Genomic DNA, 24,355 nt, shown 5'->3' on the forward strand with positions numbered 1-24,355 from the left:
TAATTTTCAAGATAATAGGCAAAAATATAAAAAAGGTAAAATTTGTCATTTAAGGGAAATAACTCCTATTAGATTTGGCCCAGTAGTTTCAGAGAAGAAGATTTTTGTAATAGTTAACGACGACGACAGACGAACGGACGCCAAGTGATGAGACCTTTTAGGCCACGTGAGCTAAAAATACTGTTAAAAGTCTAAAAATGAAGCTTTATTGAATCCACCAAGGCCGGTATAAAGTTGAAAATGCCTTAAAATGTTTTTGGAGCACCTTTTAGGAAAAATTTGGGCAGGGGTTCCCCCGACCCCGGCTAACCCGCCAGGTCTGGGGGGCATTCACCTAATATAAGTATGTTGAAAGAAAAGGGCATTCACCAATAATAAGTATATGCTAAAAGAGAAGGGCATTAACCCACTATAAGTATATGCTATTAATTCCATTTGGCCCAGTAGATTTTTTGTAAAAGATTACAAAGATTTGAAAAAAATGTAAAAAAAAATGACTTTAAAGGGCAATAACCCCTTAAGAGGTCAATTGACAACTTTGGTGATGGTGACTTGCTTGTAGATGTTACTTTACTGAACATTCTTGCTGCTTACAGTTATCTCTATCTATAATAATATTCAAGATAATAACCAACAACTGCACAATTTCCTTAGAATTACCAATTCAGGGACAGCAACCCAACAGCGGGTTGTCTAATTCGTCTTAAAATTTCAGGGCAGATAGATGTTGACCTAATGAACATTTTTACACCATGTCAGATTTGCTCTAAATGCTTTAATTTCAGAGATCAAAGCCAAAATCTGCATTTTACCCCTATGTTCTTTTTTTTAGCAATGGCGGCCATCTTGGTTGATGGGCAGGGTCACCAGATACATTTTTTAAAGTAAATATCCTAAGGATGATTTAGGCCAAGTTTGCGTTAACTTGGCCCAGTAGTTTCAGAGGAGAAGATTTTTTGTAAAAGTTAACGGTTGACGACGGACGACGGACGCCAAGTGATGAGGAAAGATCACTTGACCCTTTGGGTCAGGTGGGCTAAAAAGCAATGCGTAGACAGGCCAACTCGATAAAAATATGGTGATGTTCAGGTTGAATTGAGTAAAATGGGCTTGAAAACAGAGAAAAATAAGAATTTAAAATTAAATTCCACAATTAAAACACTTGATTATCACACAGAAACGTCATGTACAACGTTTCAATTTTGTGTGCAAAAGATCAAAGTTTATGCCTTTTTATCGCGTTTTGTTAGATGAACGACGGAAACCAAGGGCATAACGTTTTTTGGTCCTCTAATAAAGTAGCAAAGGTTATGTCAGTTGATGATGGATGCCACGGAAGATGCCTTATTTATCTGCTTTCTAATCTGATGTACTGCTTTTTTTACAGTTGCTCTGTAAAGCCAATGCTCTTTATTGCTGTTGCTCTTAATTACTGTTCAAAGCCGATGTTCATACTTTGCTAATTAAAGCCGATGCTCTTAAATGCACATTGAAATGTGTCAATGCGTCAACTAAAGCCAATGCTCTTAAAATAGGTCAATGATTCAAGCTGAAGGCAATGTTTTCCCTTTAGCTAATGCTTTATGCTACAGCCAAGGCTTAACTCGGATGCCACTGCTTCTTTAGCAGCTACTTCTTTATATAACTAAGCACTGTCCCATATGAAGATTGGAGATACCGTTTGGTTTGTGTAATGGTCTATCGTGATATACCGTATGGTTTGTGTACTGCACTATCAGGGGATACCGCTTGGTTTGTGTACTGGTATATCGTGGAATACTGTATGGTTTGTGTACTGGTTTGTCGAGGGATACCGTATGGTTTGTGAACTGGTCTATCGAGGGATACCGTATGGTTTGTGAACTGGTCTATCGAGGGATACCGTATGGTTTGTGAACTGGTCTATCGAGGGATACCGTATGGTTTGTGTACTGTCTATCGGGGGATACCGTATAGTTTGTGTACTGGTCTATCTAGGGATACCGTATGGTTTGTGAACTGGTCTATCGAGGGATACCGTATGGTTTATGTATTCATTTGGTCTATCGTCATAAACCGTATGGTTTGTGTACTGGTCTATCGTGATATACCGTATGGTTTGTGTACTGGTTATTCGTGGGATAACGTATTGTATGTGTACTGGTCTATCGGGGGATACCGTATCGTTTGTGTACTGGTCTATCGAGGGATACCGTATGGTTTGTGTACTGTACTATCGAGGGATATCGTATGGTTTGTGTACTAGTCTTTCTTGGGATATCGTATGGTTTGTGTACTGCGTTATCGCGGAAAACCGTATTGTTTGTGTACTGCACTATCGGAGGATGACGCATGGTTTGGGTAATGGTCTATCGGGGGATACCGTATGACTTGTGTACTCCACTATCGGGGGATACTGTATGGTTTGTGTAATGGTCTATCGAGGATAACGATGTTTTGTTAACCATTCTATTCGGTGAGTACCGTATTGTTCATGTACTGTACTTCGAGGGATGACGTCTGGTTTGTGTACTGCACTATCGGGGGATACCGTATGGTTTGTGTACTGGACTATCGGGGGTTGCTGTATGGTTTGGGTACTGGTCTTTTAGTGGAATCCGTATGGTTTGTGTACTATTTTATCGGCGGATACCGTATGATTTGTGTATAAACTGGTCTTTCTTGGGGTACCGTATGGTTTGTGTACTGGTTTGTCGAGGGATACCGTATGGTTTATGTACTGGTATTTCGTGAGTTACCGTACGGTGACTTTTAATTCCACTTGGTCGATGCCACTGCAGGTGGACGTTTCGTCACTGAGGGTATCACTAGCCCAGCAGTTAGCCCTCTTGTATCGATATCAAATATCATTGATTTTGTACATTTACAATTTATAAAATGTTGGTTTTAAATTGGTATGATTCAAGCGTGAATGATGAGTCTTATGTTGATGAAACGCGTCTATAACGTACCGAATTATAGCCTGGTATCTTTGGTGATTTCTCTTACGTACCGAATTATAAGCCTGGTATCTTTGGTGATTTCTCTAACGTACCGAATTATAAGCCTGGTATCTTTGATGATTTCTATAACGTACCGAATTATAGCCTGGTATCTTTGATGATTTCTATAACGTACCGAATTATAGCCTGGTATCTTTGGTGATTTCTATAACGTACCGAATTATAGCCTGGTATCTTTGATGATTTCTATAACGTACCGAATTATAGCCTGGTATCTTTGATGATTTTTTTTATACAGTTGCATTATGGCAACAAGAGATGCATCCAAGTCGTAGAAAGCAATCGTCATAGCAACAAGAGAAGCATTCGAGCCGTAGAAAGTAATCGTCATAGCAACAAGAGAAGCATCCAAGTCGTAGAAAGTAATCGTCATAGCAACAAGAGAAGCATCCAAGTCGTAGAAAGTAATCGTCATAGCAACAAGAGAAGCATTCAAGTCGTAGAAAGCAATCGTCATAGCAACAAAGTTGCATTCAAGTCGTAGAATGCAATCGTCATTTTTCAATCCTCATACCAAGAAAAGCAAAAACTAACTGTGTAAGCTTGCTCCCACATTTATTTAACAATTAAAAACTTATATCTGAACATAAATTACTACTCAATTTATTTATCAAACTTATGCATTTATATTATAAAAAAAAGTAAAATAGCAGTTTATCCTGTTTCGTTTAGACCGTTAGGAAATAAATGTAGTCCCACATTGAAGGCTGGAAGAAATTGTAATCTTTAATTCCTGTAAAATTGCAGAAAGAAATACATACAGATATGGCGTAAGTTGAACATTGTACTTTTTAACCGTCCATTGAAGGAACAAAAACATATCCGACAACCCATGGGTATAGAGATGTTGATAAAATGTATCCATCAAATTGCTTTCCGATGTTGATGCTAATTTGGAAATTGTCATAATCGAACCGGTCATAATCGACTAACCATTTTTTTTTTTAATTAACAGGTAACATAGCAACGCCTTTCCACGTACACAATAAAAGATATTTTCACCCGTCAATTACCAATTATTATCATGTAAAATTTATGTTGCAAAAACGCCTAATTTTGTAGGTATGTTCTATTCCCTCATCGTAATAAAAGTCATATCTACGTATGTTTCTAAGCTGAAACGTTGCTATTTGGATGTGTAGTTAAGAAACGAATAATAGTTATGTTCATTCCTAACATTTTTACAATTGCTTAGATCCAGAAACACACAGGTTTGGAAAAGTCGGTGACGGATTTTATACTTTTGGTTCAAAGGTTGTTTCCCCATGTCAAAAAAGCGTCAATTTTTTCATGGTTTATAGGTGTTCCTACCAAAAACGGAGTCACACATTTTAAAAATTCAAGAATAGATGGTCCAAACATGGTAAATATATGTCCTACTTTTTAAACAATGTTATATTTAAACTGTGTAGAATGTTCGACAGAAACGTATGTTCATCAATGACCTACAGGATAATTTATAAATCAGATATTCACTTAAAATAACATAAGAACATTTATTCACTAGTATAATATTACAGTCATAAAAATAATTCTGGTCGAAAACACATTTACGTAACAAAATAAACAAGCACAACATATTTTTGCTTCTTACACACATGCGCATTTAGACAGTTCAGAACTCAATTTTTTTTGTACTTCCGGGTGCAGCTCACTCCATTTCCTGTCATCACCTGTAAAATAAAGATGACAAAATACTACCACGGTCAGTGAAATGTAAACATACGCTTACTAATTACTACCACGGTCAGTGAAATGTAAACATACGCATACCAATTACTACCACGGTCAGTGAAATGTAAACATACGCTTACTAATTACTACCACGGTCAGTGAAATGTAAACATACGCATACCAATTACTACCACGGTCAGTGAAATGTAAACATACGCATACTAATTACTACCACGGCCGGTGAAGTGTAAACATACGCATATTTATTACAACCACGGCAAGTGAAATGTAAACATACGCATACTAATTACTACCACGGTCAGTAAAATGTAAACATACGCATACTAATTACTACCATGACCGGTGAAATGTAAACATAGGCATACTAATTACTACCACGGTCAGTGAAATATAAACATACACATACTAACTACTACCACGGCCAGTGAAAAGTAACATACGCATTCTTATTTCTACCACAGTCAGTGAAATGTAAACATTCGCATCTCTATTACTACCACGGACGGTGACATGTAAACATTCGCATACTAATTACTACTACGGCCAGTGACATGTAAACATACGCATACTAATTACTACCACGGCCATTAAAATGTAAAAATTCGCATACTAAATACTACCACGGCCATTGAAATGTAAACATTTGCATCTGCATTACTACCACGGCCAGTAAAATGTAAACATACGCATACTTATTACTACTACGACCAGTGAAATGTAAACATACGCATACTTATTACTACTACGGCCAGTGAAATATAAACATACGCATCTCTATTACTACCACGGCCAGTGAAATGTAAACATTCGCATACTTATTACTACCACGGCTAGTGAAATGTAAATATTCGCATCTCTATTATACTAATTACTACCACGACCAGTGAAATGTAAACATTCGCATACTAATTACTACCACGGCCAGTGAAATGTAAATATTCGCATCTCTATTATACTAATTACTACCACGACCAGTGAAATGTAAACATTTGCATACTAATTACTACCACGGCCAGTGAAATGTAAATATTCGCATCTCTATTATACTAATTACTACCACGACCAGTGAAATGTAAACATTCGCATACTAATTACTACCACGGCCAGTGAAATGTAAATATTCGCATCTCTATTAAACTAATTACTACCACGATCAGTGAAATGTAAACATTCGCATACTAATTACTACCACAGCCAGTGAAATGTAAATATTCGCATCTCTATTATACTAATTACTACCAAGACCAGTGAAATGTAAACATTCGCATACTAATTACTACTATAGCCAGTGAAATGTAAACATTCGCATCTCTATTACTACCGGTAAACATTCGCATACTTATCACTACCACGGCCAGTGAAATATAAACATACGCATACTACTTACTACCACGGCCAGTGAAATGTAAATATTCGCATCTCTATTATACTAATTACTACCACGTCCAGTGAAATGTAAACATTCGCATACTAATTACTACCACGGCCAGTGAAATGTAAACATTCGCATACTAATTACTACCACGGTCAGTGAAATGTAAACATTCGCATCTCTATTACTACCACGCCCAGTGAAATGAAAAAACAGAATCGGTACCAATTTGTCTGCACCAGATGCGCATTTCGACAATCAATGTCATTTTAGTGATGCTCGAAGCCAAAATATTTGTAAATACAAAGCTTATAAAAAATATGAAGAGCTATAAACATTCGCATACTAATTACTACTCCGGCCAGTTGAATGTAAATATTCGCATCTCTGTTGTACTAATTACTACCACGACCAGTGAATTGTAACATTCGTATCTCTATCACTACCACGACCAGTGAAATGTAAACATTCGCATACTAATTACTACCACGGCCAGTGAAATGTAAACATACGCATACTAATTACTACCACGGCCAGTGAAATGTAAACATACGCATCTCTATTACTACCACGCCCAGTGAAATGTAAAGCTGCGGTCACATCTTAACGGATAGCTCGAACGGACGCCGAACGGATGAAAAAAAGTTTTCCGTTGACAACATTTGTATCCGTTGGGAGTCCGTTGGTGTACTGACCATATAAAACGGACGCATAACGAATGGTTAACGAACACACACCGGATATGTAACGTTCGAGAAACGGAAACGTACCGGACAGAACGGATGTCGAACGTACATCCAACGGACGAGTACCGCATAAAACGGACACCTAACGGAAGCGTACCGGATAAAACGGATGAACAAGATAAGAGGGAAATTAAAGGCGGCAATATTAATACATGTAAATCACATAAACGTGACCTTAAAATAATTAAAAAGTTTTCGTGTAACTGGTTGTAGTTTATAGTCTAGAAGGTTTATATTTGCAACATTTAAGTTCAGTCTGGCCTAAATAAGAGCTGTTTGATAGTGAAGACGAGCCTTACTCAGCGATCCATTAAGAATAATAAACATTCATGACATTCAAGAAATCTGACATACCAATAATTGGCATTTCTAACGCGAAATTTTCAATTGGCATTTATTCGTTTTACATTCGGTACGTATCCGTTTTATCCGTTATCCTCCCGTTCATGTCCGTTTCACATCCGTTTATCATCCGTCTTATCCGTTATACGTTCGTTATACGTCCGGTAGTAGTCCGTTGGTGAATTGGTCTACCGGACCATCAACGGATGTATAACGGACAGGTAACGGATACAAAACGGAAACGAAACGGACGAGTACCGTTAAAAACGGACGACTACCGGACGTTAAACGGACACTTTATCCGTTGGACGTCCGTTCGAAGTTTTGAACATGCTCAAAATTTTCTACCGGACAGAACGGACGTCGACGGATAAAACGGAAGCTGAACGGACATGAAACGGATATTGACGGAAGTCTAACGGATATGAACGGACTTCTAACGGACATGAACGGATTTAAAAAAAAAAGTTATCCTTTCGGCGTCCGTTCGCGCTATCCGGTAAGGTGTGACCGGGGCTTAAACATTCGCATACTAATTACTACCACGGCCAGTGAAATGTAAACATTCGCATACTAATTACTACCACAGTTAGTGAAATGTAAACATTCGCATACTAATTACTACCACGGCCAGTGAAATGTAAACATTCGCATACTAATTACTACCACGGCCAGTGAAATGTTAACATTCGCATACTAATTACTACCACAGCCAGTGAAATGTAAACATTCGCATCTCTATTACTACCACGGCCAGTGAAATGTAAACATTCGCATACTGATTACTACCACGGTCAGTGAAATGTAAACATTCGCATACTTATTACTACTATAGCCAGTGAAATGTAAACATTCGCATACTAATTACTACCACGGTCAGTGAAATGTAAACATTCGCATCTCTATTATACTAATTACTACCACGGTCAGTGAAATATAAACATTCGCATACTTATTACTACTATAGCCAGTGAAATGTAAACATTCGCATACTAATTACTACCACAGCCAGTGAAATGTAAACATTCGTATCTCTTTTACTACCGGTAAACATTCGCATACTAATTACTATAACGGCCAGTGAAATTTAACAGTCGCATACTAATTACTACCATGGCCAGTGAAATGTAAACATACGCATCTCTATTACTACCGGTAAACATTCGCATACTAATTACTACCACAGCCAGTGAATACTTAATAAGAACTAACAAAGATGTTACAATAATTCACAAAATGGTGTTCCCATCCAATCAAGCACAGCATGTTGTGCTTCTTAATTAATGTAGAAGGCTTCAAGTGGAGAAATAACTAAATTATATGTGGTTTATGTGCAGAAGGGAAATCAGTTATTCACAACACATATTTAATGAGTTACATGTTAAAAGCTTTACCTTTAAAACAGTTGAACGCATGTTATACATACGTCATCAAAGTTACAATGACTAGGTGTACTAATGTTATACATACGTCATCAAAGTTACAATGACTAGGTGTACTAATGTTATACATACGTCATCAAAGTTACAATGACTAGGTGTACTAATGTTATACATACGTCATCAAAGTTACAACGACTAGGTGTACTCATGTTATACATACGCCATCAAAGTTACAATGACTAGGTGTACTAATGTTATACATACGTCATCAAAGTTACAATAACTAGGTGTACTAATGTTATACATACGTCATCAAAGTTACAATGACTAGGTGTACTAATGTTATACATACGTCATCAAAGTTACAACGACTAGGTGTACTCATGTTATACATACGCCATCAAAGTTACAATGACTAGGTGTACTAATGTTATACATACGTCATCAAAGTTACAATAACTAGGTGTACTAATGTTATACATACGTCATCAAAGTTACAATGACTAGGTGTACTAATGTTATACATACGTCATCAAAGTTACAATGACTAGGTGTACTAATTTAAGGAGTTCGAAGCGCTTTACTGAATTTACCTCCATCAGAAATCCAAAAGTTGAAAGCTAAGGATGTATAACATCTTGAACTACTGAGGAGCTTATAACAAAAATGGACATGACAAGGAAAGTCATATGAATCTATGGTCAACTTGCCTGATACACGTACTTTACCTTACAAAGTTCGCCTGTTAACTATAAAAGTTAACAGATCGGATTCATATTTTTTTCAGAAGTGGGTATAGGTTCGTTCGAATTTGTTATTTGTATCCGGAATACTTACCATTGTCATTGTATCTCCGTCAACAGTCCGAACATTAACAGATTCAAAATCTGGTCCCGTTTGTTTCTCTGTCAGCTTGTTTCCGTCCAATGTATACAAAGCCTACAATAAGAAGTTTTATTTTAAAATACAGTACTAAATAGCCATTAGCTTTTCAACTACTAAAACATCATATTAAGATGAAGTGATTTACTTAAGGAAGCGAACACGATTTTCACAAAGCATATATGAGATGAAAATGGCACTATATATATTTTGTGCGTCCGAAGTGCTTTTCTGGATTTACCTTCATCAGGAACGATCAAACCCCAAAATATTTGAAACCCAAGGATGAATAAATAGATGAATCCTCAGGGAATTAAAAAGAATAGCCAAATCCACCTAAGGTTAACTTTGCCTGAAAGTATTAGAACCTTATGCTGCGTTCACACGTAACTCGAATTCGATTCGCATTAACTAATTCGAATTAGTTTAATTCGCATTCGAATCGTTTTACGTCCAAACGTTAATTCTAATTCGAATTGCAATACGCGTCAATTTTGCTTTACTGTCCGAACGATGTTAACTTTTAATTCGTATCAACAAAAACGGATTTCTAATGCGAATTGGTTAATGCGAATTAGCCAATTCGAATCAATTCGAATTAAAAAGGAAGAGTGTGTGAACGCGATTAGCGAATTCGATTCGCATTCGATTCGAATTCAATTCGAATTAAATGTACGTGTGAACTAGGCATTAGTTTCCTAATAATTTCTAAATTTGAACCGACGCACTGACTACTGAGTTAATGATACTAGCAGTACACCAACAGCGGTATCGACTCACTTCTATAAAATAAAACAATCTATTAATCTGATGTATCCGAAAAGCTTTCCTAGATATATCTCCATTTCTATAATAATAATTCTGATTCTTAGCAATTGTTTGTCGTATTATTTTGTCGTTGATACATGCAGTATGTATGGAAAGGAGTCTTCATATTCTTACTGAGTTTATTTGTTACTTGACAATACAAATGTAGGTGTGGAGTACAGTTATACAATATGACAACATCAGTAAAGGCTATTCGAAAACATATCTTAATCACACACTTATTTTAATTATATCCTGTTACTATCGGTCGACAATAGGTAACACATATTACCATCTGCTGTACACGATGGTACACTCCATTTTATTGCAAATGGCAACCGTAAACAAAGACAAAAACCTTGTGTACACGCTACCAACAACAGTCGTTTTAATTATCAATCGGGAGCACATATCCTATTGTATCTGCCGTATCGATAGCCGGTAATAGAATGTGTTAATTTTTTTGATAGAAAATGCCTATGAAAAATTGACAACGCCATGACAAAATACGAAAAACGACAAAAAGACAAAAAGACACAACAGTATTTAAAACACAACACTGAGATGTGAATTCGAACATAGCACATGGTAGGTAGGTTCGAATCAAATATTAATTGGCTATGATTGTCAGCTTCCTTGTCGAAGTTCGGTGGTTCTCTCTGGGTACTCCAGGCTCTTCCATCAATAATAACTGACCGCCACGATATAGACAAAAGTGCTGAAAGTGGATTAAAACACCAACAATAAAACAATCAAGTACACAACATTAATTAAAGAGAGACGTGATATACAATAGTGATGTTCAAATTCAATAGTAGATGACAAATAAACAACGCCATGGCAAAAACAAAAAAACAACGAAAAGACACAACAGCATTTAAAACACAACATACATACTAAGTTACACGAACCCCACATGGATACGGGGGTCATCTCAGGTGCTCTGGAGGGGTATGCAGATTTCAAGTTATGAACTGGTATTTTGCAAACAAATGTTTCATTTAAATTATGTCATTCTCGAAGCACAGACTATTGGACGGGTTGTACACTCGGAAACCGATATTCCTCACGCAAGAAGAGAAACCGAGCCATGTGTTGTTTACGACACGTGTTTCTGTAATAATCTTCTACAGGTAAGATTCGGACCAACATTTTTGAATTAATATATAATAAACATTTGAGAGCATAATACGAAAGAAGCTTAACCAGTAAATCCGAAATAGTCTATTGTCAACAGGTTTGATAGACGTATGAACGTAGTTTAAGTATAAATATTTAATTATAAAAGAGAAGCGAAAAACAACAAAGGGACATTCAAACTTATAAGTGGAAAATAAACTGACAACGCCATGGCTAAAAATGAAAGAGACAAAGAGACAAACAACAATACACAAAATACAACATATAAAAACTAAAGACTGAGCGACACAAACCCCACAAAAAACTGGGGGTGATCTCAAGTGCTTTGGAAGGGTAAGCAGATCCTGCTCCACATGTGGCACCTGTCGTGTTGTATATAAACTATACCAAACACAGGTATACAACAAATGCTGGCAGTACTGAAGCATTGTCTAATTGGCTGATGATACAAACCGACGACCTAAGATGCCGACCATCCACATGCAGTAAAACCAAAGTAGTCCACATGTAACGGTACCGTAGCACTAACAAGGGCTGGTGATACCCTTCGACGACGAATACAGTCCACAAGTAAAGGTACCGTAACACTAACAGGGGTAGTGAAACTATTCGACGACGACAGTTCATAAGCAGCGATACCGTAGCACTAACAGGGGGTGATGATAATCTCCAGAGCGACAGTCCATAAGTAACGGTACTGGAGCACTAACAAAGGCTGGTGATACCCTTTGACGCCTACAGTCCACAAGTAAAGGTATCGTAACACTAACAGGGTTAGTGAAACCATTCGTCGACGACAGTTCATAAGTAACGGTACTGTAGCACTAACAATGGCTGGTAAAACCCTAACACGCCGACATTTCATAAGCAGCGGTACCGTAGCACTTTATAGGGGGTGGTGAAACCCTCCCACGCCGACATTTCATAAGAGCGGTACCGTAGCACTATATAGGGGTGGTGAAACCCTTCCACGCCGACACTTCATAAGCAGCGGTACCGTAGCACTTTATAGGGGTGGTGAAACCCTCCCACGCCGACACTTCATAAGCAGCGGTACCGTAGCAATAACACGGGCTGGTGATACCCTTCGACACCGAAATTCAGCAGCGATACCTGTACCGATGCCTTGGCTAGAAGGCGGATGTTTCCCTCCGATGCAGACAGTCAATAAGCAGTGACACCGAAGCACTGACTAATGTGTGGATAAAACATTCCGACACCGCCAAACAACAAGCAGTGATTTCCAAGTACGTACTAGGCGGACCATACCCCGACAAACCACAATCAGCGATACCAACAATGCGGATGATAGCCTCCGACGCCATCGGTTCACAAGCAATTGCGACGAATCACTGACTTGTGAACGGATGATAGCCTCCGACGCAATCGGTTTACAAGCAATGGTGCCGAATCACTGACTTGTGAGCGGATGATACCCTCTGACGCTAATAGTTCAACAGCAGTTGTACCGAAGTACTGCAGTTAATTTGGCGGATAAAAATCTTCGACTCGAGCTCCCACAGTCAACAAAACAGCCGTACCGACGTACAAACAAGTGGGCCGCTTTTACCCTCCAACGCCGAAAGTTTACAAGCAGCGATACATGTACCGAGTCACTGGCTAAAGGGCGAATAATACCATCCGATACCGACAGTCGACAAGCAGTGTTGTCGACTCAGGAGTAAATCGACCCGGTATATTTGAATTTCTATTTGATTGACGTCTCACTTTAATAATGACGAGAAAAAACTGAACATGGGCTCAACATATATATATACCAGGATTGGTCATATTAGACCATAAGCTCTACACAACAGATAGATGGTACCATATCATTTCTCTTACATGTTGAGTCATCATCTGTCAGTGAAAGCCAATACTGTCAGTTTAATTATGAATATGGAAATTGTCTTGTTAATCACAGGATATAAAAAGTATCATGCTTAAAGTATGCATAGATTCCAGTCATTATTGATAAAAACATTCAGTGTGCAATTTGCTAATCAATATATGTCTATATGACAAATTTCTGTGGGACATTATATCATTCAAGATTTTATTGTTTTGCTAACCATGCAAAAAAGAGGCGAAGGATACCAAAGGGACATTCAAAATCATAAGTTAATAAATGTGGATAGTGTCCACATGACAGATGATGCCCCCGCTTGTATATCATATAGTTATAAAGGGACATAACTGAAGAACGGTAAAAGTGACGCTACCCAAATTTGAACTTGATCTGAGTTTTGTGGTAATAAGCATTGTGTGACTAAATTAAGTAGAAAACAGAAACTACAAATTCAGCAATTTTTCTATTTGTAAACACGCATAACTCTAGAACGGTTGTGTATAAGTTTTATTACATTTGGTTGAGACAAACTAAAGTTAGAGAACAGGAAACGAAAAAATCAGCATTTTCTATGTTTATAAAGGGACATAACTCATTACAAGAATGGTAAAAGTGTCGCCACCAAATTTCGTACTTAATCTGTATTATGTAGTAATAAGCATTGTGTATAAGTTTCATAACATTTGGTTGAGGCAAACTAAAGTTAGAAAACGGAAACAAAAAGTTTGTCCTTGATCGTAGTTTTGTGTTAATGAATATTGTGTATAGGTTTCATAATGTTTGGTTGGGGCAAACTTAAGTTACAGAATGGAAACTAAAAATTTAGCAATCTTTCGATTTATAAAGGGGCATAACTCAATAATGGTTAAAGTGACACTGCAAATTCAACTTGATCTGTGTTTTATCAGTGGAAGTCAAAATTAAACATTGCATTGTATAAAGCATTGATTGTAGTTGATTCAACTATAATAATGGACAAAGGAAGATAACTCCGATTTTGAAAATTACTTGATATTTGGAAGAAAATAAAAATTTTGCAATTTTTTCATTTATAAAGGGACATAACTCTAGAACGGTTAAAGTGACGCCACCAAAATTCAAACTTGATCTGTGTTTTGTGGTAATAAGCATTGTGTATAAGTTTCATAACATTTGGTTGAGGCAAACTTAAGTTAGAGAACGGAAACTAAAAAAATTGCAATTTTTCCATTTATAAAGGGGGATAACTCTAGAACGGTTAAAGTGACGGCACCAAAATTCAAACTTGATCTGTTTTTGTGGTAATAAGCATTGTGTTTAAGTTTCATAACATTTGGTTGAGGCAAACCTAAGTTAGAGAACGGAAACTAAAAATTTTGCAATTTTTCCATTTATGAAGGGGGATAACTCTAAAACGGTTAAAGTGACGCCACCAACGTACGTACAGACGGACAAGGGTAAAACTTAATGCCCCACCGCTACGGCGGGGGCATACACATGTTGTTGTTCGATATCTTGACTTTTTATATTGTAAATTTACATTGATATGAAGGAACATAATTTTTTTGTATGATCTTTATTACCCGAAGTATAATTCACGCTACCTGTCCTATATTAGATATCTGAAATTCTCCAATGTCAGTTACTTGCATCTACCATAGATTGTCCTCAGAAAATAATAATAATGGTTTAATTGCTTTCTTTCGAACGTTACAGAGATTCTCTACTTTCCTAGTTACAGTGTAAATACCATTGTATCTCTGATATACCTTAAGTGGTCTTCCATCTAAAGTGGTTGTATCTATTTCTGTTCCCAATGTAAATTTGATATCTCTAGATCCAGCTGACGTTGTCACTCCAAACGTCCAATTATCGCCATCGCTAGATATTTTATATGTCATTTTAGAGGAATCTCCCAAAGTCTGCATGGCCTGCTGTCGCCTGTCATCCGGGACACCTGAAATACATGTATAAGCTTTTTAGAGAAGCTGATCTGACCATGTCAACCATAAATCATTGTTACTGTGTTAGTAATATTCTGATGATTATAGAAACCAAGGTGGTGGATAATTACGAAATTATTTGTTGATCTGTACACTTAATAATTGACCAAAATTTTACAGCTATTGCACGAAAATCGAACACAATTTCCGGTTCATTTTTTTCATCCACCTTTTCTGTGTTTCAATATTTAACAGTACTAGTATCAAAAACGACATAAGAGAATTAATATTAAGAAAAGACTTCTTTATCCACAAAAAGCGTTGTATTTAATCACCAAAACGGCAAATATTGAATCATATAGATATCGAGCTGGTCATTAAGAATTTCCCACGAATTTCTAGTTTCTGTGTCAATTAGCAGAACATTTATCGGATTTAATCGTTTAAAAGGGGATTGAGTTAAATAATTAAAAAAAACATAATCGTTTTAAGCTGCATATCAGCTTTTTAAAAATTAACCTGTATATAGTAAAGTGTAATATGAATTGTATTATTTGACTTCATCAAACTAAAAGCTTGCACACATCAAGGCATCTAGAACACCATGTAGCACAATAACAGAAAGAATCATCATTATGAATTACACAATTACACAATTCATAATTTACAAACCAAAATCTAATTCTTTATGATTTGCATATTATTGATGATGTTGACGAATATTACATGCATATCAGGCCGAGAACATGTTAATGTAATATGAATATGACGAATAGTACATGGCTATCAGGCCGAGAACATGTTAATGTAATATGAATATGACGAATAGTACATGGCTATCAGGCCGAGAACATGTTAATGTAATATGAATATGACGAATAGTACATGGCTATCAGGCCGAGAACATGTTAATGTAATATGGATATGACGAATAGTACATGGCTATCAGGCCGAGAACATGTTAATGTAATATGAATATGACGAATAGTACATGGCTATCAGGCCGAGAACATGTTAATGTAATATGAATATGACGAAAAGTACATGGCTATCAGGCCGAGAACATGTTAACATGTTAATGTAATATGAATATGACGTATAGTACATGGCTATCAGGCCGAGAACATGTTAATGTGATATGAATATGACGAATATTACATGCATATCAGGCCGAGAACATGTTAATGTAATATGAATATGACGAATAGTACATGGCTATCAGGGCGAGACCATGTTAATGTAATATGAATATGACGAATAGTACATGGCTATCAGGCCGAGAACATGTTAATATGTTAATGTAATATGAATATGACGTATAGTACATGGCTATCAGGCCGGGAACATGTTAATGTAATATGAATATGACGAATAGTACATGGCTATCAGGCCGAGAACATGTTAATGTAATATGAATATGACGAATAGTATATATACATGGCTATCAGGCCAAGAACATGTTAATGTGATATGAATATGACGAATATTACATGCATATCAGGCCGAGAACATGTTAATGTAATATGAATATGACGAATAGTACATGGCTATCAGGCCGAGAACATGTTAATGTAATATGAATATGACGAATAGTACATCGCTATCAGGCGGAGAACATGTTAACATGTTAATGTAATATGAATATGACGTATAGTACATGGCTATCAGGCCGAGAACATGTTAATATAATATGAATATGACGAATAGTACATGGCTATCAGGCCGAGAACATGTTAATGTAATATGAATATGACGAATAGTACATGGCTATCAGGATGAGAACATGTTAATGTAATAAGAATATGACGAATAGTACATGGCTATCAGGATGAGAACATGTTAATGTAATATGAACATGACGAATAGTACATGGCTATCAGGCCGAGAACATGTTAATGTAACATTAACATGACGAATAGTACATGGCTATCAGGCCGAGAACATGTTAATGTAATATGAATATGACGAAAAATATGATTTTGATTTGTTATACGGTGACGAATATTACATACCTATCAGGACGAGAACATGTTAATGTAATATGATCTTGTTTTATAATATAGTGACGAATATTACATTCCTATCAGGACGACAACATGGTAATGTAATATGATCTTGATTTGTTATACAGTGACGAATATTACATTCCTATGACGACAACATGGTAATGTAATATGATCTTGATTTGTTATACAGTGACGAATATTACATTCCTATCAGGACGAGAGCATTGTTAGATAATATGATCTTAATTTGTAATACAGTGACGAATATTACATAAAAATAAGGAGATGTGGTATGATTGCCAATGGGACAACTATCCACCAAAGTTCAAATGAAGTGGATGTAATCAATTATAGGCAACTGTACGGCCTTCAACAATGAGAAAAACCCATACCGGATGGTCGGCTATAAAAGGCCCCGACACGAAAAATGTGAAACAATTCAATTGAGAAAACTAACGGTCTAATTTTTACCTATCAGGACGAGAGCATTGTTATATAATATGATCTTGTCGGTAATACAGTGACGAATATAACATGCCTTTCAGGACGAGAACATGTAAATGCAATGTGATCTTAACAGTAATACAGTGACGAATATTACATGCCTATCAGAACGAGAACATGTTAATGTAATATGATCTTGATTGGTAATACAGTGACGAATATAACATGCCTATCAGGACGAGAACAGGTTTATGTAATATAATCTTGATTTGTAATACAGTGACAAATATTACATTCCTATCAGGACGAGAACATATTAATGTTATATGATCTTGATTTGTAATACACTGACGAATATTACATGCCTTTTAGGATGAGAACATGCTAATGTAATATGATCTTGATTTGTAAAACAAATAGCAAAAATACTGAACTCCAATGAAAATTCAAAACGGAAAGTCCCTTATCAAATTCCAAAATTAAAAGCTCAAACACATAAAAAAAAATGGAAAACAACTGTCATATTCCTGACTTGGTACAGTCATTTCTTTATGTAGAAAATGATGAATTAAGCATGGTTTTATAGCTATCTAAATCTTTCACTTGTATGACAGTCTCATAAAATTCCATTATATTGACAACAATGTGTGAACAAAACAAACAGACATAACAGGGAAAAAATGTCAAAAATAGGGGTACTGCAGTCAACTTTGTGTTATACTTTTAATCACTATAAAAACAAACAAAAATGTCAACAAAGAAAAACAAAATGGCATATAGACATAGCACATAAGCAAAAATGAAAGACAAGAATACAACAAATGGGGAATGTGTCCATGGAACACAGATGATGCCCCCGCTTGCATATAAGGTTATAAAGCGACATAACTCAAGAACGGTAATAGTGAGCTACCCAAATTCGTACATGACTTGAGTTTTGTGGTTATAAGCATTGTGTTTAAGTTTCATAACATTTGGTTGAGGCAAACTAAAGTTAGAGAACGGAAACCAATTTTGGGACGTACGGACGTAAGGGTAAAACTTAATGCCCCCTCCGCAACGGCGGGGTCATAAAAGTGACCATAGCTCAATAACATGGTAATGTAATGCAATGTATGATCTTGATTTGTAATACAGTGAGGAATATCGCATTCCTATCAGGACGACAACATGGCAATGTTATAAGATCTTGATTTGTTATACAATGACGAATATTACATGCCTATCAGGATGAGAACATGTTTATGTAATATGATCTTGATTTGTAATACAGTGACAAATATTACATACCTATCAGGACGACAACATGGTAATGTAATATGTAATATGGCTGACAACTTTTGTTCATATTACTAGTTGCCGAGTGCTTTGTGGAGTTAAATTAAAAACCAATTTTAAGAAATTATGTAGATCCGATCGGAAATTGAGCCCACGCCTTCCTTATACCAGTCAAGCACTCTATACCACGAGACCATCGAGTTGGTCCATGCAATAGCACATGCAATACAAGCGCTAGATATTTATATGAGATAAAATGAGATAAACTATATTATGGGCACATTATGAGTCTTCAGTCTGCCAAATCAGATTTGAAGCAACCGCTGTTGCATGCATAATGGTACATTTGTAAGCCAATGAAAGTTAGTTTAAACAAGCATTCTGTGAGTATTGCATGGCAATACATAGTCCCCTACCGGTTAAAATTCATTGCATTGGAACAAAATTCTAACTTGATCTATAACTTGTCATGGTGTAAACTATATAACAAATATCAAGTCAATATCTTCAAGCATGTCGAAAAAAAGTGTTGAAACTGATTATTTAAGTGAATTTTTTAAGTTCAAGGACCATAACTCTGCACTAAATCATCAGACCGAAACAAAATTCGAACTTGATCTGTAACTTGTCATGATAAAAATATATCCCAATTTTCAAATCAATATCTTCAAGCATGACGACAAAAAATGCGGAAAACTTATTATTTGCGTGAATTTTCTAAGTCCAAGTACCATAACACTGCACAAAATCATCAGACCGGAACAAAATTCGAACTTGATCTGTAACTTGTCATGATAAAACATTACACCAAATATCAAATCAATATCTTCAAACATGAAGAAAAAAAGTGTGGAAAACTGATTTGCCGGACTGACGGATGGACGGACAAACGGAGTGCAAACCTAAAGTCCCCTTCGACTTCGTCGGTAGGGGACTAATAAACGCTATTCGTAATCGTTTAAACACAATATTAGTTGGACTCCATTAATTTATAACTGTAATCATGCTAAGGTATCTACAGTTCTATGACCATTTTTCCGATATAAACGCTTTCATGCTTCACATTATCGCACTGATGGCAGATTAGAAATATTTACATAATTACAAGTCTTCATTATTCCTGATCATTGATGTATTTACTGCCCACAATTATATATTCAATATTACTATGAAGTCGATACTTAAGTTAAAACGGAAATATGTGCTTATTTGTTGTACTTGAGCTTGATGGCTTTATTAACATCAGTTTTAATCAATGCCTTTAAAAGAGAAATAATAAAAGCTTCATTACTAGTATTCTGTTACACGTTTATCAAGCTTTCCGAAAGGTTTTTATTCAATAATCCGTACAATCATTTAAAGTAAATCAAAGAAATAATGTTTTCAACAAAATAAGGAGATTTACATAACTAAAATATAATTCTCGAGTTATGATATATCGTTGACAAAGGTTTGGGTGTATATCTGAATACCATCTTACTTCTAGCTATAGGGCCCAGACATTGGGCATGGGTGTATATCTGATTACCATATTACTTCTACCGTAGCTGTAGGGTTCATAAATTCGGCTTCGGTGTATTGCTAATTGCAATTTTAATTCTAGTTGTAGGGTCCAAGAATTGGGCTTCGGTGTATTGATGATTATCATCTTATTTCTAGATGTAGGGTCCAATACTTTTGGTGTGGATGTAATGCTAATTGCCATTCCACTTTTAGCTATAGGGACTAAATTCTGCGCGGTTGTAATGCAGATAGCAATCCTATTTTAATTATAGGGACCAAGAACTGGACGTATGTATACTTCTTAAGACCATCATATTTTTAGTAGTAGGCCAGGGTCAGAAGAATTAGATGTTGGCGTATTTCTAATAACCATCACACTTCTAATTGTAGGGTCCAATTTCTTTGTGTGGGTTGTTTGCTGATAGCTATCCTATTTCTCCAGTTTTAGGATCTAAGAATAAGGCGTGGGTGTATTGTTTTAGGATCTAAGAATAAGGCGTGGGTGTATTGTTTTAGGATCTAAGAATAAGGCGTGGGTGTATTGTTTTAGGATCTAAGAATAAGGCTTGGGTGTATTGTTTTAGGATCTAAGAATAAGGCGTGGGTGTATTGTTTTAGGATCTAAGAATAAGGCTTGGGTGTATTGTTTTAGGATCTAAGAATAAGGCGTGGATGTATTGTTTTAGGATCTAAGAATAAGGCTTGGGTGTATTGTTTTAGGATCTAAGAATAAGGCGTGGGTGTATTGTTTTAGGATCTAAGAATAAGGCTTGGGTGTATTGTTTTAGGATCTAAGAATAAGGCGTGGGTGTATTGTTTTAGGATCTAAGAATAAGGCGTGGGTGTATTGTTTTAGGATTTAAGAATAAGGCGTGTGTGTATTGTTTTAGGTCATACTACTTCTAGTTGAAGGGTCTATAAAAAAAAGGCGTACGGGTATTTTAAATGACCATCATACTTTTAATCATAGGGTCCAACGATTTTGAGACTCAGAGTATGCTTTTTTGCTCATATCCATCCTATTTTTAGTTATAGTGTTGGTATCCTACTTCAAGTATGTCTTGTCATGCTAGTAGCAGGGTCTAAGAAATGCGCGTACTTGTGCATTGCCGATGGCCATCCTACTCATAGTTGAATGGTCTAAAAATTGGACATACTTGTGCATTGACATTGGCCATCGATCACGCGTATTCTTGTATTCTTGATGTTATTTCCTCGGGCTCTAGCGCTCCCGATACGACTATTAAGGGGTTGGTTTTTAGTTCAATTTGGTGTAGCATGTATTCCCCTGTAAACATGCGCTCATTTGATGTTTTTGGTGTTATTTAGTGCTTATTGCATACCAACGTCTGGATCAGCGAACAGAATAAGAAAATTACTAGTTTTGATGGCACAAATCTGCAAATAACACTATCTATAAAGTTATGTCAATTATCTAGACGTAATCATTTATATGCTAATTAAAGATATGCCAGATTTATTTGTAAATGATATGTATTACCACTCCACAACGTGATGTAATCAATGTAATTTGTACTTTGTTCTTTGTATAGTTTATTTGGATTGGGATGAGGATATAAACCATGTGTGTACAGACAATATTTAATAAACATCATGATGAAGATTTGAACCATGCAGACATTTTAAATGTATGAGTGTATACAAACAGACAATACGGATGTTAGGTGAATTACATAGGTTATCGCATTGATATTATTAGAGATCGCGCAAGTCACTTCATTGATTCATTAGAAGAAAAGTCACACGACATGTCTACTATTGTATAATTTTCAGTCACTATGGTGGTAGTCCCATTAAAGCGAAAACGCGAGAACAAACTCGCAAAAAGTCATGATAGTTTCCATTATACGATTTCTCGTTTTCGTTTTATGAAATACCAAAGGCGAAAACAAACGCGTAATGCCAAAAGAAAAGAGAAATGACCGCATCTGGTCACCAAAGGTCATCATCGGTCACAAGAAGTCTACTGTTGAACAATTGTCTGGTCTAGTAGAGGAAATCGATAAAATTCCAGACATTTGAAAACTTAACTTTCACATTAATTCCATGTCACATTTTCTAATTGCATACATTATATTCATTGTTTTCCGATGTTATGAAGCGCAGAAAGCTGTTGCAATTAATTGCTAATACTTCAACATTGTATAGGTGCAAACAAATTAATTCACTATAAATTCTCAATCCTTCTGTTTTGTGCATGCATTCTGCTCGTAAAAAGTGGGAGTGGTAAAATACTTATAAAATGTCTAGCAACTTATAAACAATAATGTGTCTAACAGATCATAGTCATATTCGGCTTTGAGCGTTCGCAATGAAGGTACATCCATAAAAGCGCTTCGGACGCATGAACTTTATAACGTGTTGTTTTCAGTTTTTGGTTGTCAAAAATGATTTATGAAATCCAAGTTTAACTAAAAATAGGAGAGCAAACACCAAGGGATAACCAATAAACTGCTTCGCTGAGTGCAGCTGGATACGCCCGCAGAGGTCCAACCCTGAACAGTTGGGGCAAAAATGGACGCAATATTCAAGCTTGATACAGGTCTGAATTTGGATTGTAATTAAATATTTGACATATTATAGGTTTCTGAATAAATGTAGTCAAAGAACTTGAAATTGGTTATATAAATTGAATTTATATTCAATTAAAGATTTATTGCTGTTGTGCAATACACTGTGCTGCTGCGCAATACTTAGTAAATCTGTTGACAGACTATAAACAAATAAAGTTCAATTTCTTCTCAATGTCATATTTGAAATTTATGAAAATCAATAGGGAGATTACATCAACAGCTATAAACAATTCACCAAAGTTTCATGAGAACTGCTGAAAGCATTTTTGAGTTATTGTCCAAAAACTGGAAAATCCCCCCTTTTTTAATGAATAAAACCTCATAACTCAGAAATGTAAAATCTAAAATTTATAAAATTCTAAAGGGAGTTTACACCAACAGATATAGACAATTCACCAAAGTTTCATGAGAACTGCTGAAAGCATTTTTTAGAAATTGTCGAAATCTAAAATTTATAAAAATCCAAAAGGGAGCTCATGTTAATAGATATAAACAATTCACCAAAATTTCTTGCAAGTTGGTGAAAGCATTCTTGAGTTATTGTCGGAAAACTGGAAAATCCCCCCCCCCCCCCCTTTTAATGAGTGAAACCCCAAAACTCGGAAACGGTAAATCTGAAATTTATAAACTAGAGGCTCTCAAGAGCCTGTGTCGCTCACCTGACTCTACTTTGGTTTTAGAAATCATGTAAAGATAGATAAAAATCATAACAGATACCCAAATAATGATTGAGGCCAAATTTTGATTAATATTGGTCCCATTATTTAATAAAATATCCTGGTGGCCATCTTGAACAGTAAATCGGCAACAAAGTAGCAACACTTGGTCAGCACTTCATAAGGAACATTCATGCCATGTTTGGTTTCATTCCATTCAGTGGTACTCTAAAAGAAGACATTTGTATGTATTTCCCATAGGGTCCTATGTTAAACTAAGCCCCCCCCCCCTAGCGGCCATCTTGGATGATGGATCGACTGCAAAGTAACAACACTTGGTCAGCAACTCATAAGGAACATTCATGTCATGTTTGGTTCAAATCCATTCAGTGGTTCTCTAAAAGAAGACAATTGAATGTATTTCCCATAGGGTCCTATGTTAAACTAAGTCCCCCGCTGTCGGCCATCTTGGATGATGGATCGGCTGCAAAGTAACAACACTTGGTCAACATCTCATAAGGAACATTCATGCCATATTTGGTTCCGTTCCATTTTTTGGTTCTCTAAAAGAAGACATTTTTATGTATTTTCCAAAGGGTCCTATGTTAAACTAAGTCCCCGGCTGGCGGCCATCTTGGATGATGGATCGGCTACAAAGTAACAACACTTGGTCAGCATTTCATAAGGAAGATTCATGCCATGTTTGGTTTCATTCCATTCAGTGGTTCTCTAAAA

At 36.2% G+C, this 24,355-nt stretch overlaps 1 protein-coding gene across 3 annotated transcripts in view; it reads right to left on the reverse strand.

Moving 5' to 3' along the window:
• Positions 1-3,540: 3,540 nt before the first annotated feature.
• Positions 3,541-24,355, reverse strand: part of LOC127736783 (sodium/calcium exchanger regulatory protein 1-like) — a 40,281-nt gene continuing 19,466 nt past the window's right edge. For all 3 annotated transcript variants that reach the window (XM_052247380.1, XM_052247382.1, XM_052247381.1), the window contains 3 exons: positions 14,966-15,153; positions 9,377-9,478; positions 3,541-4,675 (listed from right to left, as the gene is read on the reverse strand). In XM_052247380.1, coding sequence (XP_052103340.1) covers positions 4,625-4,675; positions 9,377-9,478; positions 14,966-15,153 — 341 coding nt within the window. In that variant the 3' untranslated portion in view covers positions 3,541-4,624. The remainder of the gene's footprint in view (positions 4,676-9,376; positions 9,479-14,965; positions 15,154-24,355) is intronic.

The sequence above is a fragment of the Mytilus californianus genome, unplaced genomic scaffold (assembly GCF_021869535.1).
Source record: "Mytilus californianus isolate M0D057914Y unplaced genomic scaffold, xbMytCali1.0.p SCAF_36, whole genome shotgun sequence".
Lineage (NCBI taxonomy): Eukaryota > Metazoa > Mollusca > Bivalvia > Mytilida > Mytilidae > Mytilus > Mytilus californianus.